Source organism: Brachyistius frenatus, unplaced genomic scaffold, assembly GCF_029030835.1.
Source record: "Brachyistius frenatus isolate BFR_SWC_R1_liver_20210118 unplaced genomic scaffold, ASM2903083v1 Contig_510, whole genome shotgun sequence".
Lineage (NCBI taxonomy): Eukaryota > Metazoa > Chordata > Actinopteri > Embiotocidae > Brachyistius > Brachyistius frenatus.
Window position 1 is genome coordinate 57780 of NW_027211109.1, and position 19755 is coordinate 77534.

At 41.1% G+C, this 19755-nt stretch overlaps 2 protein-coding genes across 2 annotated transcripts; one reads left to right on the forward strand and one right to left on the reverse strand.

The window, feature by feature from the left end:
• Positions 1-8090: 8090 nt before the first annotated feature.
• kpna7 (karyopherin alpha 7 (importin alpha 8)) lies at positions 8091-11972 on the forward strand. Its single transcript, XM_069687972.1, has 12 exons — positions 8091-8156; positions 8230-8373; positions 8460-8545; positions 8847-9015; positions 9149-9248; positions 9564-9646; positions 10071-10157; positions 10270-10446; positions 10725-10958; positions 11195-11377; positions 11511-11657; positions 11778-11972. The coding sequence occupies exons 1-12, from the start codon at positions 8091-8093 to the stop codon at positions 11862-11864; spliced, it is 1563 nt and encodes a 520-aa protein (XP_069544073.1). The 3' UTR covers positions 11865-11972.
• Positions 11973-12575: 603 nt separating this feature from the next.
• Positions 12576-16018, reverse strand: xpa (xeroderma pigmentosum, complementation group A). The gene is made up of 5 exons (XM_069687975.1): positions 15648-16018; positions 15441-15546; positions 14152-14317; positions 13756-13873; positions 12576-13661 (listed from the first exon to the last, which is right to left on the reverse strand). Exons 1-5 carry the CDS (start codon positions 15928-15930, stop codon positions 13507-13509), a joined length of 828 nt encoding a protein of 275 aa, XP_069544076.1. The 5' UTR covers positions 15931-16018; the 3' UTR covers positions 12576-13506.
• Positions 16019-19755: the final 3737 nt, after the last annotated feature.

Below are 19755 nucleotides of genomic sequence, written 5' to 3' on the forward strand. Positions count from 1 at the left end.
CTTTAAAAAAAGGAAAACATAACTGAAAACAGAAAAGCTAAATTATATCAGGCCAAAGGCAGAATTTTCTTCTTGCCGAAAAAATTAATCTCCAAATGTCCAAAATTAAATACACTGTATTTGTCTCAGTAAACGAGAGCCTTTTTACAATTATTTAAAAAAAAAAAAAAAAAAAAAAAAAAAAAAAAGCCTTTATGAGTTAAAGCAACATTGTTAATGGAACAATGTGTGTACACACAAACACACAACTGTCTGTCTGTATGTCAGTAAGGTATGGTAATTATTGTTTAGATTCAGCTCTCTACAGTCGGTATGTGTTCGCTGTAAAATGTACAGAACAATGCAGAAATCAAAACGTCTTTTCTTTCATAAATGTTATGTTGTGCTGTTGTTGCACGGCGACTCTGGTGCTGAAACAAGGATCAGTTTCATACACATAATCTCTTTTATTAGAACACACACAGAGATGTGATAAAACATTGTTAGACCTTTTTTTCCCCCAGCATTTTAAGATCAGTGAGGATTGGAAGTATTTGCACAAGGCCACTAAAACAACAAAGTTTAATCAGCCTAACCCTGTTCACTGCCTTGGAGATTATTTTTTTTATTCTATATTTATTTATATTTTTAAGTGTAATGTACACTTGAAATTATCCTGCATTTTGACAATGGTAAACAGCTGAAGAAAACATGTTGCAGCTCCCCAGGTTAAGAAAACAGAATCAAACATTAATTTAATTCAATCTCACACACTTCATGCCATGATTGGCCAGCTGTGTCGAGGAGAGAAACTATGCTGGGTTTGAGTTTATCTCTGTTGAACCCTCTCTTTTCATTGGTCACACAGTTGTATGTGGCATTTTTTTTACGAGAACAACCAAGTGCAACACTACAAATGTGAGCGGATGACCCTGCTTTTAAAACAATGACTTGATGACACTTTAGATCCAAAAGGTCAAAGGTCAACTTCCCCGGGACGATATCTTTTTCTGCAAAAACACTTCTCCGGTCATTATTCAACACCATGACTCAGGAACAGAAGACGAGATTGTGATCACATTTAACAATTTCCTCAGATGCTTCGTTGGTGACACTAATTTGGTGTGTCCACCTTAATACTGTGGTGATTGTATAGATCTTCTGTGTGTGAAGCGTCCACCTTTTAGAACTTGTCGCTTCGTTGTTGCAGCATCCACATTGGAGGTATTGTCTGTTGTCATGGCTACAACTTTGTGTTCTAACAGATTCAGCTTTATAGGCCTAACTCCTTTATAGTTGTCACTACATATATTATATGCATATAAACAGACATTGATGTAAAATGCAACCTGACTGGTTGGTGGAGGCATACATGCATGAGGTGGTGATTATAGTTATACTGTCGCGACTCTACTCACTGCGATGGCCGCCTTTTCCTTCCATTTCAGACACTGTTGGGTAACAAGATCTAATACCCTGACCCTCAGCTTAGCACAGCATAAAGACTGGAAACATGGGGTAAGAGCTGGCCTGAGTCTGTCCAACGTTATATAAAAAAAAAAAAAATCGTTAACTTATATCTCACTTATGCCACGTGTCAATAGTCTCATAATTATAACTCCTGTCTCTCCACACTGTCGTCTCACAAATAAAGAAGGTAAAACGGGATAAATGTGAGGTTTTTACGGGGAGTTGAGCAGAGTTGGATTAAAGCTTCCTGCAATGATTAAATCGAACTATCCAAAGATGATTACTGTCAAAGACTGAAAACTAATAATAATAATACAGTTCTGTAAGTCGAGGTGGCCTCTGGGAATCATCACCCCGCTCAAGCATTCAAAATGGCTGCGTGGGAAAAAAAGCCACTTTGTTGATGGCGGTGCTTCAGATCATCAAAAAGCTGTGTTTTTACCCGACATTTTCCCATGTTGTAATCTTCTTTTAACCATCTTCCCTTCATCTTGGGGCCATTAAGACCTTCTAGTGTTACCTGGTCTGTCTGTGGCCCCAGCGGAGCCCCAGTCTTTGTCCGGGGCCCGGGCAGCAGGTGAATAGGATGCCCATGCGAGGGGCCTCTCAGGCCAGATACACCTGATACCTGGCTCACACCCCCACAGTATCCACCCACCACCCCACCCTCCAAAGACCTGAGTGGACCCCCGAAGCCCTCAACTCTTCTTGTCTGGCTGCCAGCTGGCTTTTTATACACACAGACACACTGCAAGAATGAAGGATGTTATTGTTGACAGCACTGGCTACCCCCAAACCCCCCACTGTGTGTATGTTATATGTACGTTCTCAGCTCTGCCCTCTCTCTTTTTTAGTTGAGTCTATGTGGGCTCGGCCCTGTTGTCTGAGCCTCATATCTGTGTGAACTCTGTGTTCACCTTTGAAGTGCTCTACCCTGCATCTCTGCACCCCCTCCGCCCCGCCCCGTCTCTCCCACTGCTTTGATTCCCTTTCTTGTTACGGGGAGTTGGCTGATCCACAGATAATACCACTCAGTCTCTTCCAGGCTCCACGTTACTGAAAAAAAACAATCAGCATATATATGGTTCAAGTGCAAAGCAAATAGTAGTCAATCTTGCTTGATCTATTCCATGTATAATTTGTTAATTCAGATGCCTGAGTGTGTTAAATAGAGGCAGGCGTGCGGGACAAGTACACAAAAGTGGGTACAGAAAATGGATGAACCGTCCTAGTTACTTTGTTTGCTCTGGATTATTGGTGTGCTTTCTCCATAAACTGTCTACCACTTTCACTTTTTACTGCATGGCACCAACGTGCTGAAATGACTCAGTTGCTTTGAAGGCACACAGGTGGATTAAAACAAGCCTCACGTTTGCATGCTGATGATAGTTTGACTGGACCGGCTTGAGGACAATACAGAGAGACGCCTTCATTGCCTTTTACTGCATTCACAAACAGCAGCAGCCGTCACAGAAGAAGAATAACCTCCTGCACATCTGTGTCACATTGGTACAGCAGTATCTTCCTTTTCAGGGAAAAACGATGTATTTATGTCACTTGTTTACTGTGCACTTTAGCATCCTCAACTGTGTGATTCTTCAACTATTTCGAAGAAAATAAAACAACTTGATTTAAGAATACAATCTCACTAATTACCGATGATATTGATTGTAACACATACTATTCCTCTCAGATGGAGTTGGCCCACTTGCCACGGTATTGTACATTTGAAAATTTTAACTTTTCCGTTTACCCTTCAAGGTTTTCTTGTCCACTTTGGGTCAAAAGGTTAAACTGAAAGTTTATACTTGTCCTGAAAACAGCTTTTGATTTAACAAAACTGATTAATTTAGCACTTCTGAGCCTATAGATTTCTGAAATTCTTTATAAATTCATTATTTATAGCAAACTAAATCAATGCAGTTTCTTAATGCAGTCAGTTTTTAGGTTTTTATCTTTATTCACTTTATTTTATTGGCATCTTGTCACATTAATTGAATTATGGCTGTAACTGCTTTTTCTACTGCTTCCTGTAAACTTTTCATTCTGTGATCCATCAATAGAGAAAAATATGAAGATATTTTTCAACCCTATGTGTCTCTAAACATCAGCGTGTTTCTGCCTTAGTGTGTGTGTGTGTGTACACCTGACAATGTGAATTGGTTTCCAAAGAAATGATAAATGGCTGCTTTCGATCTCCCAGCCCGTTTATATAAGCCGACGACTATGGCTTTGTCAGCAGAAACAAATGATATATTAACGCACATGCACACACACACACACACACACACACACACACACACACACACACACACACACACACACACACACACACACACACACACACACACACACACACACACACACACACACACAGAGTTGTGCAGCTTGGTCAGTGGTGAGTATGATGGATAGGACCTGAGGTGTGTCTTGTCTCGGTTATTGATAGGCAGGTATTGGAGTGGCTGCATGAAATATTAATAGACCAGAGCTAAATGCCAATCTGACAAATAATGAGAAGGAGAAAGAGAAGGGCAGAAAAAGAGAAGTTTGAAATGCAAGTGGTCATATGTGAGGCTTGATAGCAGGCAGAGACGATAAGTAGCATTATAGAAAAGCAAACATTCACGAAAGTGCGTCGGAGAATTTGAGATACGTCTGATATCAGTGTCAAATTAGTTCTTTTCTCAATGGAAATTCCCTCTTATCTTTGATACATTTTACAGACACACACACACAAGCGCGCGCGCGCGCGCACACACACACACACACACACACACACACACACACACACACACACACACACACACACACACACACACACACACACACACACACACACACACTAAATTCTCTCTCTTTTTGTCACTCTAACCCACATCCTGTTGTGGTTCTTTCTCCCTCCTCGGCTTTGATATCCGAGAACCACTGACTTTCGCGGACAGACAAGGAGCACCTTTGTCTTTGCCTGAGTGTTTGTCATCATTTTTAGAAATCTGTGTGTGTTTGACTGTGTCAAGTTTTTCCTACCATGCTGATAGTAACTCGCATGGTAATCCCTGGCCGAGAATTTGTCCTCAGTAACGCAATTTAAACAGCAAAGAGGGTAGAAACATCCCTGTGCTATTAGATGCAGAGAGGGTGTGTGTGTGTGTGTGTGTATTGATGCAGCACTGCAGAACAATCTATACTAATGATTTCCCATAGACACCTCAAGTTGATCTGAGAACGAGGGAGGATGGGAGGGAGGGAAGTCAAAATAGACGAATGACCAGATGGAAGGAAAGACTGAAAGAGAGACCGAAGGAGAGACCAAAGAAGTGAGGAGGCAGCACATTGGAATGATGGCGGGATTATTACTGCACTGAATCCACGAGTCACAATCAAAACATTATTTAATAATCTTTAGGTTACAGGTTTAAGCAGCCCATAAGTTATAAGTTCTAATGGTGTTATCAATAGATAATAAATCCCTTATTAATACTTTATGGACCAGTAATTCAGCTGGAATAATTGCTTTTTTGCTCCCATTAATCAAGTCATTCATTATTAAATAAATGCCACAGTGCTAATGAGGCTCTTACTTACTGAAGCAAACAAATCTGTCGGTATAAATGTGCAGTTACTGTATAATAAAAAGTCATGAGTGAGTCCCACTTGCTAAAAAGTAATCAGCAACAGTTACAAAATTCCTCTTTAATTATAATGTCAACAGTCATAACTGCAGCAGCGGTTAATACATGCTTCATAGATAGATTGTGGCCAATAATGCTCTGCAGCTAAAAAAAAAATCCCTTATCCAGAAATAATTTACACATCCTGGCAAGCCAAAGTGTTTTCAATGGTGACTCACAACTGACTGATTAACTTTCAATAAGCTCTGTATTTGTAATTTTTATTTAAATAATTACTTCTGCCTGGCTTTGCTTGTGAGTTTTGAGTTGAACCTGTGATTCTTTGATGTAGGAAAAGTTTGGGACATTGGAAATAAACATACTCTTGTAACTAAATGTAATAAAGAAAAAATATGGAAGTGAGGATTTTATTACACTGAGTTCTTGAAAAATGAACATCATAATATAATTTTTGAGCTCAGCACCTGATGTATGTTTGGAAGATGTGCACGTGTTTTGCACACTGATATTGGAATTTCTCGCCGTTTTTATGGCAGTTACAGCTGTTCTATTTTTCACCTATAATTAATAGCAATGATTGGATTACAAAAGAATGTCATTGCAGCTGCAAATGGAATAATATGCAGAATTTTCTAAAGTTTACTGTATTTATATATTTTGGCCAATTGAAAATTTTTTATTTCCTCTTTCAGCTGTTCTTGTTTGAGTTGATTCACTTGTGTAAAATCTTTGTTGCTGCATTCTTCCAATTTTATTGTTTTACTAAAATGACTTGATTAATTTTACTTTTTTATCCCCATTTTTTTTAAGGTCCTTTTCTGCGTTTCTTCTTTTTAAAGTCTCTGCCTCGGTTTATTTTCAAGTTAGAATATAGGTTGAATGAATAAATGAATAGATTCATAAACCTGTAACTTTGTGAGTCATCTTTCTTTGAAAAACTCACATGACAATAAGAGAAAAGAAAATATAAAATAAGAATAAAAAACATGTCATTAACAATTTTTTTAAACAATATTTTCCGTGAAGTTTTTACATTTTGGTATGATGTGATGTTAGTGTTTCTGCTAACGTGTGTTTTTTTTGTATGTATATGTGAGTGTGTGTGTTTGAGAAGCCTTGAACCTGCAGGAATTTCCTCCAATCACCTCACATTGTTCAGACTAATAAGTCAAAGAGGACGAGGCAGGACAGAAATACTCCACACCCTTCAGGCCGTCTCTGAGGAACCATAAGGACTTCCAGGTCAAAAGGCCAGCGTGCGCGCGCACACACACACACACACACACACACACACACACACACACACACACACACACACACACACACACACACACACACACACAGAATGAACCTGACCTGATAAAAATAAGTTCAATATTCAATATTTGCCATACAAAACAATGCCGCTGTAACTTCTCTGTCAGCTGTGTGTATTTATGTTGGGCAGATAATGTATGGTGAATTTATTTAGAGGTTTTGCTGCATTGGCCTGAGTGCAGGAAGTTTAACCAGCAACAAGCAGCCAGTAATCAAAAACAATGATCTAAAAGAGGCAAAAAAGTTACACAGCTGAATGATAATTCTTGTGTGTGTGTGTGTGTTGTGTGTGCGTGTGCGTGTATGTGAGAGGGAGAGACAGCTAGGTGTGAGAAATAAGGTTTAAGGTGCAGCATTAGAGGAAACAACCATGACAGAGGGTGACCTACACTCATTGTGATGGTGAGGGTGTAGGGAGAACAAGTGTGTTTACATTTCATGTGACCCTGTCTGTCTGTCTGTGTGTGTGTGTGTGTGTGTGTGTGTGTGTGTGTGTGTCTGTGTGTGTGTGTGTCTATGTTATCGAGAGGAAGCGATTATAACTCGGTCAGGGGGAAACTTCCACTTCAGCTGCCATTGTTCAGCCCTTCCTGGTTGTTACAGAGGAAGACGAGACTCCATCACTGTCGCACTTTTTTTTCTGCCTCATTTTCTCCCTCACCCACTTTCTTCTCCTTCACTTGTTTGATCTACTTACACCTTTTCCCTCCTTTGATCGGACCATTTTCTGCAGTGCTGTATGCCTAAAATTACACGACTAAACACAAACCTATATTTGGTCAAGCAGATGCTCCCCTTTCTGGCACATGAAAAGACAAAAAAAAATAAATAAATAGAGAATTCAGATGATTCATGGTGTCAATTTCTATTGATTTAAGCAAAGCATTAGATTTCATGAGAACAAACAAACAAACAAACAAACAAACAAACTCACACAGGTACAGTGTGGTGATTTATGTTATGCTGCCATCTACTGTCTAAAACGCGCCATAATTACATAAAGCAACAGCACTGGAAGGCCACAAAACCGCCCAGTGTTACTGTCACTTATTTGATGATGTCACTTCAGTCTAAATATTATATTTAAGATTTTGGGATTTTACCAGAGAAGTAGAAACGGAGGTATGTCAATAAAAAAAAAAAAAAAAATACTACAGGCTGTAATTGAGACATTTGATCTTCCTCTTTCTGTACAATAATAAAAAAAAACTATTACAGGACATTTAATTTGCCGCTATAAAGAGTGAATTCATCATATACATAATCTACAATTAATGTTAAAGTTAACCAATTTAAAGAACACACATTAGGTGTATAAAGTCCGTTAAGAGGAAACAGCCAATGACAGAGTCCGCAGATGAAGTATAATGAGTGTTATGATTTTTGAATTCGTCACATACAAATGTTTCATACCATTCTTCTTAAAAAAAATAAAAAAAAAAATAAAAAAAGATAATTCACTCACCCTAATCTGATTAGCGCGCGAGGGAGTTTGTTTGGATTGGTTACTTGACAGACAGGCGCACGGCTGCACGTGCATGGATCAACATGAGTTTTACAGCAATCACGCCTCATTTGATTCACCTGGGGCGGCTCCGCAGATTAAAACCTCCCCGCTGCAAGCTTTAATTAAGTGTTCCTCAGCGCATCGAGCAGCTCGGACGTGTCCACTGTCCGTCAAAGTCCAACATGCCGACCAACAACGTAACCGACGAGCGGCTCTCCAAGTTTAAAAACAAGGGGAAAGATCCTGCAGTAAGTTGCTAATCCGTGTTCAAAGTCACGACATTTGAGCTGTTGTCTGAAACTGCGGCGTCAACTCTTGCAGAAACTTCGAGAGAAAAGGATTTCGGAGTGCGTGGAGCTGCGCAAAGCTCACAAGAACGACAGCTTCCTGAAGAGAAGGAACATCACGCTGTCGTCTCTCCCGGACGATGAGGCCTTTTCTTCCGACTTCATCTCCAACGAGATGGTCGGTTCACTGGAGCCTTCTTCGCAATTTCTCTCAAACTAACGGAGCCTCTAACGGTGTGCGTGTCCCCTTTTTTTTTTTTTTAGGTGGCCATGCTATCCCTGGAGGACACAATTAAAGACGTGAACAGCATGTGCAGGGAGTCCCAGACCCGAGGCTGTAAGGCAGCCAGGTGAGCCGTTAGGGATGATTGACCGTCCTCCAAAATGAGCCCTTTCTTTTTGTCATTAATAAATACCTTTTTTTTTTTTTTTTTTTTCATATTTTGAATTGTTGGTTGGAAAATAAGCATCAACTTTTAGGGTGTCACCTGCTTGTGGTGATGGGCATCTTTGCAATTTTCTGGCTCAACTTTTTGGGCACAAATTCAAGACCAATTACAGATCAAATGTTAGTTGTTGTTTTTTTTTAAACTAGTTTAGATGGTAAGAAGTAGATTGACCATTTTGTATTTCGTCCACCCCTTCCCTCAGGAAGCTGCTTTCTCAGGAGCGTAACCCTCCTCTGAAGGAGATCATCGATGCTGGCCTGCTGTCCCGCTTCGTGGCTTTCCTGTCTATGGATGATGAGCCGACTCTGCAGTTTGAGGCAGCCTGGGCTCTTACAAACGTTGCCTCCGGGACGTCTTGGCACACAAGGCAGGTGAGACGTGTTTAATGTGACCGACGTAACGAATGTTTCGCAGGAACTGTTTTTTTTTTTTTCTTCTGATCCATGATTGTCTCGTGACGCGTTCGTTCTCTTGAATCACTTAAATCTGTATCTCTGCCTTCAGGTGGTAGAACATGGAGCTGTACCCCCCTTCATCTCCCTGTTGACCTCTCCGCTGTTGCACATCAGCGAACAGGCAGTCTGGGCTCTTGGAAACATTGCCGGTGAGATTCTGAACGTTTTATAGTGCCATCGTGCCAGAGGTCGACTAGGAATTAATGCAACTGATGAGTAATTTAAAAGAGAAATGGATAATGATTGGCCAAGAAACACTTAAGAAAAAAAAAAAAAAGTCCCCTTGTGGGATTAATAAAGTATCTCTCTATCTAACTGATTGTCTGAACTCTGAATATTTACCTACAAAAAATATTTGGGCTCTCGTCAATCTGTGATCTGCTTTGCACTGTAGATAAAGGGCAGTATTACAAGAATTGGTCCATTTCAGTGGTTTGTTGTCACAAACTGTAACTCCTTGACAGGGGACGGTTCGGTTTATCGAGATGTCCTGATTGGATGTAACATCATTCCAGCTTTGCTGACTCGCATCTCTCCAGACACACCAGTGAGTCAAAGCTTTACATGACCTGCTAAGAATATGGATTAAAGGTGTTTCATTTTTGCCTTTCACACAAACATTTCAGGGAAAATTGATTTAAGAAAAGATCATTTCCTCCTGACAGTCTGATGCTGCCTTAATGCCACTGGACTGACTGGGTATGAGTTTTGAACTCTTTGGTTTGGCCTTCACTATTATAGGGTTGTCAATGAACCCCTCAAATGAGGCAAATACTGTTTAGTGTTGTCAATTGATAATATCCAACATAATTAAAAAATTTTTTTTTTAATTTTTTTTATAAAAATTGTCTGGGCTTCTGCCCCAACTGACTGTTGGCTACTTGAGGACATTTATCAGACTTATTGATGCTCTCTCATATGGACAAGTTCTCCTGTAAAATCACTTTTAATGTGTAAAATTGCTGCGGCAGGTTGGCTACCTGCGCAACTTAACGTGGACGTTGTCCAACTTGTGCCGGAACAAGAACCCGTTTCCACCCTCGTCTGCAGTCCAGCAGGTAATTGAGATCCCTCTCTGTAACCGTCGTATCGAGGCTTGACGTTCCCCTCCACAGACGAAAGGTGATATAATATCAGCAAGAATGATGTGCCGTTTCTCTGTTCCTTCAGATTCTGCCTTCTCTGATCAAGTTGCTCCATCACAGCGATAAGGACATCTTGTCGGACGCGTGCTGGGCAGTTTCTTACCTCTCAGATGGCAACAATGAACGCATCGATGTTGTCGTGAAAACTGGCATTGTTCCTCGACTGGTGGAGCTCATGACCCACGAGGAGCTGAGTGTTAAGGTAGTGTCGTCTTGGATCATTAACCCTCAGAAGTACTGTCGGACACCACGACCCAACTTTTGAATAGTCCAGATTTGAAAAGGAGTCTTCCATATGTACACGTTGTTGAGGTTCTGTCATGTTTTCCTGGGACGGCCTGAGATTAGATTGTTGCCTCCTGTAGTTGTGATACTTTTAGTCGAGGACCGAGATGTTGCAGATGTGTCTTGAAGGAAGACTTGCTCCTTTTATACGTTTGTCTTGATACTGAGGTAACCCCGCTTCCCTCTGAACCACAGACCCCGGCTCTCCGCGGCATCGGGAACATAGTGAGTGGCTCCGACCTGCAGACCCAGTTGGTGATTGACGCCGGAGTTCTGAGCGTCCTTCCTCAGTTAATGAGGCACCCGAAGGCCAGTGTCCAGAAGGAGGCAGCGTGGGCGCTGTCAAACATCGCTGCAGGGCCTTCCAAGCAAATCCAGCAGCTGATCACCTGCGGCCTGCTGCCTCCTCTGGTGGAGCAGCTCAAAAACGTGAGGAGCCGTCAAGAAGGTTGAAGAAATGCAACTACATATGAAAACCATGAGTGCCGTTTTCTGAAAGCCTCCATCTCGGTTGGCCGGTCGTTATGGTGCTCCGCTCCTGATGTCAACCGTGACCTTTTTCCATTGTCGAGGATTATTTAAACCCACAAATCCTTGAGTTGTACTGGAGTTTCAAATCACCAGATTCAGCAGATGTCCAATCGTATGATTTAATCGTTTCACAGGGAGACTTCAAGACTCAACGGGAAGCAGTGTGGGCAGTGACAAACTTCACCAGTGGGGGCACTGTGGAGCAGGTGGTCCACTTGGTGCAGAGTGGAGCCCTGGAGGCAATCATCAACTTGCTGCAGGTCAAAGACGCTAAAGTCATTCTGGTCATCCTGGATTCCATCAACAACATCTTCATGGTGAGGCCAGGGAACTTTGGAGATATGAAAATGCATTAACTTTCATACCAAACTACTTTAAGATCCAACGCAGACATTGCTGATGATCAGAGAGGAGTTTCCAGTTGTTGTTTTTTTTGTTTTGTTTTTTAAGGCTGCAGGAAAGCTCGGTGAGACGGAGAAGCTGAGTCTGTTGATTGAAGAGCTGGGAGGACTGGACCGCATTGAGATACTGCAGAACCATGACAATATAATGGTGTACCAGGCGGCACATGGCCTCATCGAGAAGTACTTTAATGACGCAAGTGGTCTTTTATCGTTTTTAACATTGCACGTTAAGCTGATTCATATCTGAAGGCGGCGTGGTAGCTCTTTTGCAGTTCTGAAATTGATTAGCTTTTTGTTTTGTTGGTTCTTCTAGGGTGACATTGAAGGATTGCACGTCAATACCACACTGGATGCTTTTGTGTGCGAGAGCCCTGATGTCCAGAAAACCTTTGAATTTTAAACTTTATGCATGTTTGATAAAATTCATGTTGAAAATAAATGTATTAGTATAATCTTGCAAGTGAAGCCAATTGTACACAAATGTTTACCAGCGACTCTCCTTCAAAGATCCTTGACTCACCCCTCACATTATACTCTGAGGTGGGATAAAAAAAAAATGATGTTTGAAAAAGTAAAAGCTTGGGTATACCAAGGATTGATTCCTAAACCTGTTTGATACACAACTGCTCCAACCGACAAACAAGACGAGATATGAGGAAACTGTTTCAAGTTCACATCTCAAAACGTTTATTAAGAAATCTGCAACTTGTACAAAATTAAAGAGAAACCTGGCAAAGTTGAATTTAAGACTATACACTTTATCAAAATGGTTAAAGTCAAAACTTTCCAGGCAACAGAAATAATAATCATGTACAGTGACATGCAAAAAAGGTGTAAAGGGAGGTTGGCTGCCTGCTGGGAAAAACTAGCCATCACTTCCCACTGAAAGGTTTCACCAAAAGGAGGTCGATGAACAAATCTATTGACTTGACAACCTAGTCCACATTATCTAATGTGTAACAGACAGACACACACTTTTACAAAGATGTAAACACGTTTTCAATTTCATTATTGCCTTTTAAGACTTTACCAATACAACAATTAAACTCAAAGCACCAGTACGTGGATGTGGACAGTAATGGCTTATTAACTTAAACCTGACACTACGTGGTATCAAATACTAGCTTACAAAAAAAACCCCAAAGTAAGCAGTCTATTGTTGCATCTCTGTGCAATGATATTGGATAAGAGATTAATGCCTCCGATTTTAACTTCGATATAGAGCGATTGGTGAGAGGACGTGCCCACTAACCACTGTATTAAATCTACTACAAGGAAATCCAACCGCTGTCAACACGAGTGAGGCCACAACAGTTGACGTGAAGTGACCTTTAGGAATTAGACTCGACATGATGGCAGAAAACAACACGGTACGCATCTGTTAGGACATCTGGATGCAGCCACAGACTTCAGTCCAAAAATAGAACACTAAAAATGAACTACACAGATTGATGTTCACAATAATAATCTTTTCCTTTTTAATCTTTAGCATGTTTGTGCGCTGCTGCATGTCCGTGTGAGTAACGAGCAGAGTGTACGTGCGATGTAAACCCACCAATTTAGATGCATATACATGTGTAAATGCACTTGCATATGGGCGCAAGTACTACTACGCTATGCTTTGCAGATGTAAGATGGAGCCCAACATCTGTTTCGGTCATAAAGGAGGTCCCACAACTCAGTTTTACACAAGACAGTATTTTGAAGTTTCGCTATCGTGCCTTTTTTGATTTGCCCAGATTTTAGAGAGAATCTCAAACAGGAGGATCTGCAAAGTTGTAGCTAAACACAGTTTGGTGTCAAAGTTTAAGCTGAGGTGAGAGACAGTCATTTAAATAGGAAGCTGCTGTAGATGTGTTCCACAGAAGAGGGATTTTGGCCCCTTGGATGTGCTCTGGATGGAGTGTTTTATTCACGAAGGAGAAACCCAGGAGTAGAAAAAGGAATAGTACCGAGTGGTTTGAGAGAGGCGTGGTTACCTGCAGAAGCACCAAAAATCCTGTCCCAGCTGCCTGCGTCTGTAATAGTCAGAGTGTGTGCCTCTACATCTTCTCGTAGGTCAGTTCATGTCCGCAGGTGGTACAGGTTTTCTTGTAGAGGTCCTCCTCCGGATCCACCACCTCCTCCAGTCCGTACTGATGCTGGTGAACGCTGGTGGTTTTGGTCCACATACTGCTCCTCACTGCCCTGCGCAGCTCTGAACACACACACACACACACACACATTAATTTGATGTTTAACAATGAACAGTTTAACCGATTTGAGAATCTTGGCTCAAACAGAAAACCGACCTTTGACCTTCTTGTTGAAACGCTTTTGTTTCTGCTCCTCTCGGCTCTCTTCCCTCGACTCTTTAGCTTCCTCCAGAGCCTCTTCTGATCCCCACACCTCCATACATCTCTTCTCCACCTGGACACACACACACACACACACACACACAAATATTTTCAGATGAACACATTAATTGTCTCAAGACAAATTTTCAGATTGGTTCAGTGTTTTAAAAGCAGTTACAAGTAAAATATGAACATCTCAATGAGCAGTCTGGATTCTTTGAGCTTCAGTCACAGGATTTTGTTTGAATACCAAAGAAACATTAATATAACATGATCTCTGCTAAACTTTGATCTTGCTCAGTATGGGCAAAATTGTGTTAACTATTCTACTATCAATAAACTGGTCCGCACCTGGACCTGGAGGTAGAGCTTCATGTCTCCCCAGCGAGGGTTGTGAGGGTTCTTCTTCAGTATAAACCTGAGCGGCGGCTCTCTCTTGTCCAGGTCGCAGTCCTTCAGCAGGTACTGCTGCTTGGCTTCAGTTCTGGAGACGAGCTTGTGCTTCTCCTCGTTATCTCTTCAGATAAAAGAGGCTCACACTGTCAATAAATCTGATCGATTCTAAGAAATATAATGACTTTAAGCAATTGCAAAGGTTACATGAGAAAAGTTTTGAGAGCAGAAACATTATTTCAACCTTATCTTCCGTTAACCCAGAAAAAACAAAGTCCACACAACAAATCTTTCTTTAAAGGTGCAACATGTCAAATTTAAGCCCCGTCTTGTAATGCCGCTTTGTCCATTAAGAGGCGAGAGTGAGTCACTGTAGCGTCCACTCTGTCTCAGAGTTTCCTTAGTTTCGTCAAATTTTAGCTTTTCTTTCCCTGCAGTTAGTTTGTAGTTGTCTTTTTTTTAGTAACTAATGGTTGATCGTAAATTGTATGGACCCAGTGGTGGATAGACAAAAAAAAATGGTGATCAGTTAAGCCTGTAGTTTATGGCAAATTACCTCTCCCGCAAACTTTTTTTGAATAAATAATACTCGTGTACAGATCCACCCACATTAAGGTAGATTTATCAACACACCTTTGAGTATCATGTCTGAATAATAAACGTTAATGTAAACTGATGTTATGTACCAGTGTTAAACTGCAGTTCCTGTGTATCATTGTAATTTTTTTTTTTTTAATGTTTTGAACTAAAAATCATATATATTGCACCTATTAATGAATGGAACGGTTGTCATGCACCATCCGAATTGTTTCACCTTCAAAACACAGGTAAATGCATATGTAATATCTGCATAAACTATAAAAAAAAAATATATAGTGTATTGCCACTGAATTTTTGAAATGGGGGAAGCAGCGTTATACAACGAAACTGTGGGCCGGCAGTTGAATGATAATGAAGACATGGTACAATCTCATGCCACAAAACTTACCCTTGAAGAAAACATCCCAACAAATGTAAACAATGTATGTTTATGTAATTAATGTGAAGAATTTGTCTTTGGCACTACCTCTCATAAATTACAGCTGAAGCAAAGGGGGGAAAAACAAATCAAGATAAAAAAAACAAAACAAACAAACATTAAAAACAAAACATCTTGTGCTGGTGACTTTCTGACAATAACCAACAACAAGCAGATGCAGTTGTGTGTGTGTGTGTGTGTGTGTTCGTGCGTGCGTGCGTGCACCCACCTGCACTTGTCACACACAGACAGGTCAAAGCTGTTGCTGAGGTAGGAGTCCATGAAGGGTTTTTGACAGTCATCGCACAGCAGGTAGTCTGGTTCAATCACCGGAGCTAAAAACAAAACACACACTCGTTACACAGGTAAATACAGCATGTACACACAGTCAAAAGTCACGACACACGCACACACACACACACACACACGCACACACCTGGCTCATGCACCACTTTCCTGGTTCTTTGCTCCCCCTCTCCTTCCTCCTCCTCCTCGATGAAGAAGCCAGCGCCAGAGTCGATGGTCTTGGAAACTTTGGCCGAGGTTGCACCCTCCACAGCGGACAAAGGGCGGCTCGCGAGTCGGGCTTGCCGCAGCATCAACGCCCGCTGACGGTTCCTCTCGATTTTAGCCCGCATCATTGCAGAAAGTTCGACTTTGGGTGTCTGTTCTGGGTCGGGACCAGCAGCACTCCTCCCCTCTGACTCGGACGGGTCCATGTTGCTCGATCAGCACGGAGGAATGACTGAAAGGACTCTGCAGACCGTGTTTCGTTCCGTTTGCTGCCATGCAAATTGCAGCGTTGAACTGTTGTTACAAAACTGACAGCTGGCTGCTTCCGGCTGCTTCTTCTTCGCTTTTACTTTGTAGGGTTCAGGCGCAGTACTGCCACCTGTCGCTTCGGAGTGTGAAGGACCAAAGACTTCATGGTGATCGTTTGCCACTTATATATATAATAAATTACATATTAACAAATTGAATTCCACCTTTAGGTCCACGCCAATACAAACACTTGCAGTATTGTAAGTGTGTCATATTTCCACTGACTGTCACAGTGGCCAAGGGTCTGTCCATATTACTATTGAGCAGCCTTCAACACTTCGGTGTTCAATTGGTGCCAGTAAATACGTGGGTTCAGGGGTGTAGTGCTTAAAGTACGGGAGCGCACCTGTAATGCACATGTGCATGAGTTGTGTAACCACCGTTGAGGCAATTTTACATACAATAGTCGCTTTTTTGGTTTTTAAAGTACATGCAAAGTACCATATTATGGCAGGACAACACTGTAAGGGTCGACTGACTCAATGTTACTACCAATCTTCACCAATCAAACTACGCTAATACCAGAGATAAACTTTGAGCCATGCATTTGTGTTTACAACCATTTGCATCATTACCGTTATTGCTCACATACTTGCTGATTCTGAGATCACACGGGGACAGAACCAGCATCGGCATCGTCCCCTACTCCATATTCCCAGCACTTTCCCACCGTACATCAACATAATGGTGTTGCACTTGTTTGCAGGTTCCTGACCCTGTCTCATCTCCATTCTGGATGCACACTGCCCTCACCAGGTCATGTGTGTGTTGCATCTTGCATATCATTTCAGAGGACATGCACAAACAAACTCCAAACACATGAAGGTTTTGCAAGGCAGCCATCATGCACACACTAACGAGTAGTTTAAAGGAAGTATATCTTCGCCCTAACTCACAGAATGCTAAGCATTATAGTAAGCCACTAACTAGTACAATGCCATTGTAACAAGGTGTTGCTGGCCTTATCAAGTGGGAATAAACCATTAATAATCCAGAACAACATTTGGAAATAGCACGGTTCCATATCTTTACTTGAAGTGGCACCTGTGCCGCTTCAATGGAATGAGGATTTTATTTTCTGCAAGACTCACAGAGGTTCAGCTTCAAACTTATTAGGTCCTTGAAAAAAAAAATTCTTTCCATTTTTGTCTTTTCATTCATGTAATACACGAGAGCAGAGGACTCATTTGAAAATTAGCCACTCGATAAACACATTAGTCTGTTGTGGTTTGTTGGTTGACAGACGGTGAGTTGCAGTTTGGTGAGCAAATGCCATTGGATGCCAGTAAGAGGAATGTGGATATAAAGCAGACAGGTGAGTACATCCTTTGTTGGATGCCCTCGAGTGATCACTTAATCCGTGTTGCATCATGCTGATCGTGGCAGCGGGCCACGCATACTTCTGTAAGAGGCTTGTGTCAAAGTCAAGCAGATCACATTCTCATCGATGGCACTGCAAATCTAATTGGTATTATGAGGAATCTTCATAAGAAAAGTGAACTGACTGATCCCAGTGTTTCATTACAGTGTCATCAAATAAGTATCTCAAGCAGGCTACAGTACACTGTTTGCCTTGACTAATGTTGAGGTATCATCCAAAACAGCCCAGGATCATCACCTATCCAGCAACCGCATTAATCCCACAATCGTTCCCACGAGTCTCAATCATCAGAGGTAAAAGTACTGTAGTTTGAACAGTCAGGGGCATTATTTCCTGTTTGTGATTTTTGTGGACAAGATTTTAAGATGAAATTTCCCCTCGGGGATTAATAAAGTGTATAAAATCAAAAAATAAAGCGCGAAGAGAATGTCCTGTTTCGGGGTCACAAGATTGCTTCTCTGCTCTTTGCAGATGATGTGGTTGTCTTCACTTCATTAGATCATGAACTTCAGGATGCTCTGGGGCAGTTAGCAGAAAATAAAACGAGATTCAGTGCCTCCGAGTCCGAGGCCATGCTACTTAGCTAGAAAATGGTGGATGAAGATCCTCTACCAAGTGAAGCAGTACAAGTAGCTCAAGGTCTTGTGCATGAGTGAGGATACGTTGGGCAGGCTGATTGGTCATCAGCTGTAAAGCAGGCATTGAACTGGACTGTTTTGATGAGGAGGGACCTGAGCCGGAAGGCAAAGCTTTCAATTTACTAGCCGATTGCAGGCATCATATGGTCAGGAGCTTTGGGTACCAACCAAAAGAATGAGATTGCAGATACAAGGGGCTGAAACCATTTTCCTCCACAGGGTTGCCCGGCTCAACCTTAGTTATGGTTAGGAGCTCCAGCATCCGAAGGGAGCTCAGAGTAGAGCTGCTATTCTTTCAAAAGGAGCCAAGTGATGTGGTTCGGGCATCTAATCTGGATGCCTCCTGGGTGCCTTCCATTGGTGGTTTTCCAGGCAGATCCAACAGGTGGGAGGCCCTGGGGTGGACCCAGAACACATTGGCGCGATTATAATCTCAGCTGCCCTAAAAAAAAAACCAGGAAGAGTTGGAAAATGTTGCTGTATGGAGGCATGTCTGGGCTAACTTGCTCAACTTGTCACTGCGACCTGATCTCGGACAAGCCCCCCAAAAATGTATGTATGAGAAAAAAACATTTGGAAAATTTGAGTTTTCATTTATTTGATCATATAACACTTTATACAGAGTTTATATTTTATACAGAGTTGAATGATATATATTTTTACAGTATAATACATGATTCAAGTAGCATGTGAATATGATTCCATACTTTCAAAACACAAAATATATATGAAAATTTGTGTAACATTTGAATGGAAACGTACTTATTTTCTACCACAGAATGAACCTAGTGAGTTAAAATTTCTGTGTTGTTTCACTGGCTGAACAATGGGTCACAAGCTGCAAGTCTAACAGACATAACACAAAACTTGTGTTATCTTATACAGTACATGAGCTTTTTTACACAAAAACAATACAGAAGAAACCCAGTGATACCTGAGGATATTGAACACTCCCTTTTAAAAACACAAAATTTGAAAAACATTTTTTAGTTTTACAAGTCAAATACAACAGAGAATACTAATTGCATCATCAGGATACTGATGTAATCCCTCTCTAAAGTGGTGCATGGAAAGGCAGCCAGAACAGGAAAAAGTCATATGAAAATTTTTAATAAGTTAGTTAACAGATGTGAGCCGATGTGTTGAAAATCTTATCCAATTTAATCTGTGTGCACTATCTATTTATCATTTAATGTGTCCTATGATAGATAAGGGATATACTGTATAGTAACATTATGATTTCTGCCAAATATGACCCTCAAATTGCAAACTGCATTGGAAATCACATTCAAATTATTACCACTGAATATTTCTCTTTCGCAAACTCACACCTTTGGAGGAATGGACACTAAAAATCTAGATGTTTACGAAGCAGCTACCAGACTTTTTTTTCCGCCTCTTTGGCCCTTTAGTCTTCTTTTTTTTCCATGATATGATTTCCATGATCTTTTCAGAGCTCCGCTGGCATTTAAAAAACAAAAAACAAAGACTCTTTTTGATCCCCAGTCTTCAGTTTATATGCTTGCTTGAGTAGCGGAGGTACGTGTTATACTGCAACACAGTTCTTTCATTAAAAAAACAAAACTATTTTTATTATGATCTTCAATTTCAATCCCAGGTAGCATTCACTGTCCTTTAGTTTCAGCAGGTTTCATCCAATAGTGGCTCTTGAAGTGTAGCCACATGGTACAAAGAGAGTCTTT

Coding starts and splice junctions, on each gene's coding strand:
- kpna7 (XM_069687972.1), top strand. CDS start 8,091: ATGCCGACCAACAACGTAACCGACGAGCGGCTCTCCAAGTTTAAAAAC. Junction 8,374..8,459: donor ACTTCATCTCCAACGAGATG/GTCGGTTCACTG, acceptor TTTTTTTTTTAG/GTGGCCATGCTATCCCTGGA. Junction 9,249..9,563: donor GGCTCTTGGAAACATTGCCG/GTGAGATTCTGA, acceptor ACTCCTTGACAG/GGGACGGTTCGGTTTATCGA.
- xpa (XM_069687975.1), bottom strand. CDS start 15,930: ATGGACCCGTCCGAGTCAGAGGGGAGGAGTGCTGCTGGTCCCGACCCA. Junction 15,547..15,647: donor GAAAGTGGTGCATGAGCCAG/GTGTGTGCGTGT, acceptor TTTTGTTTTTAG/CTCCGGTGATTGAACCAGAC. Junction 13,874..14,151: donor AGCTCTACCTCCAGGTCCAG/GTGCGGACCAGT, acceptor GTGTGTGTCCAG/GTGGAGAAGAGATGTATGGA.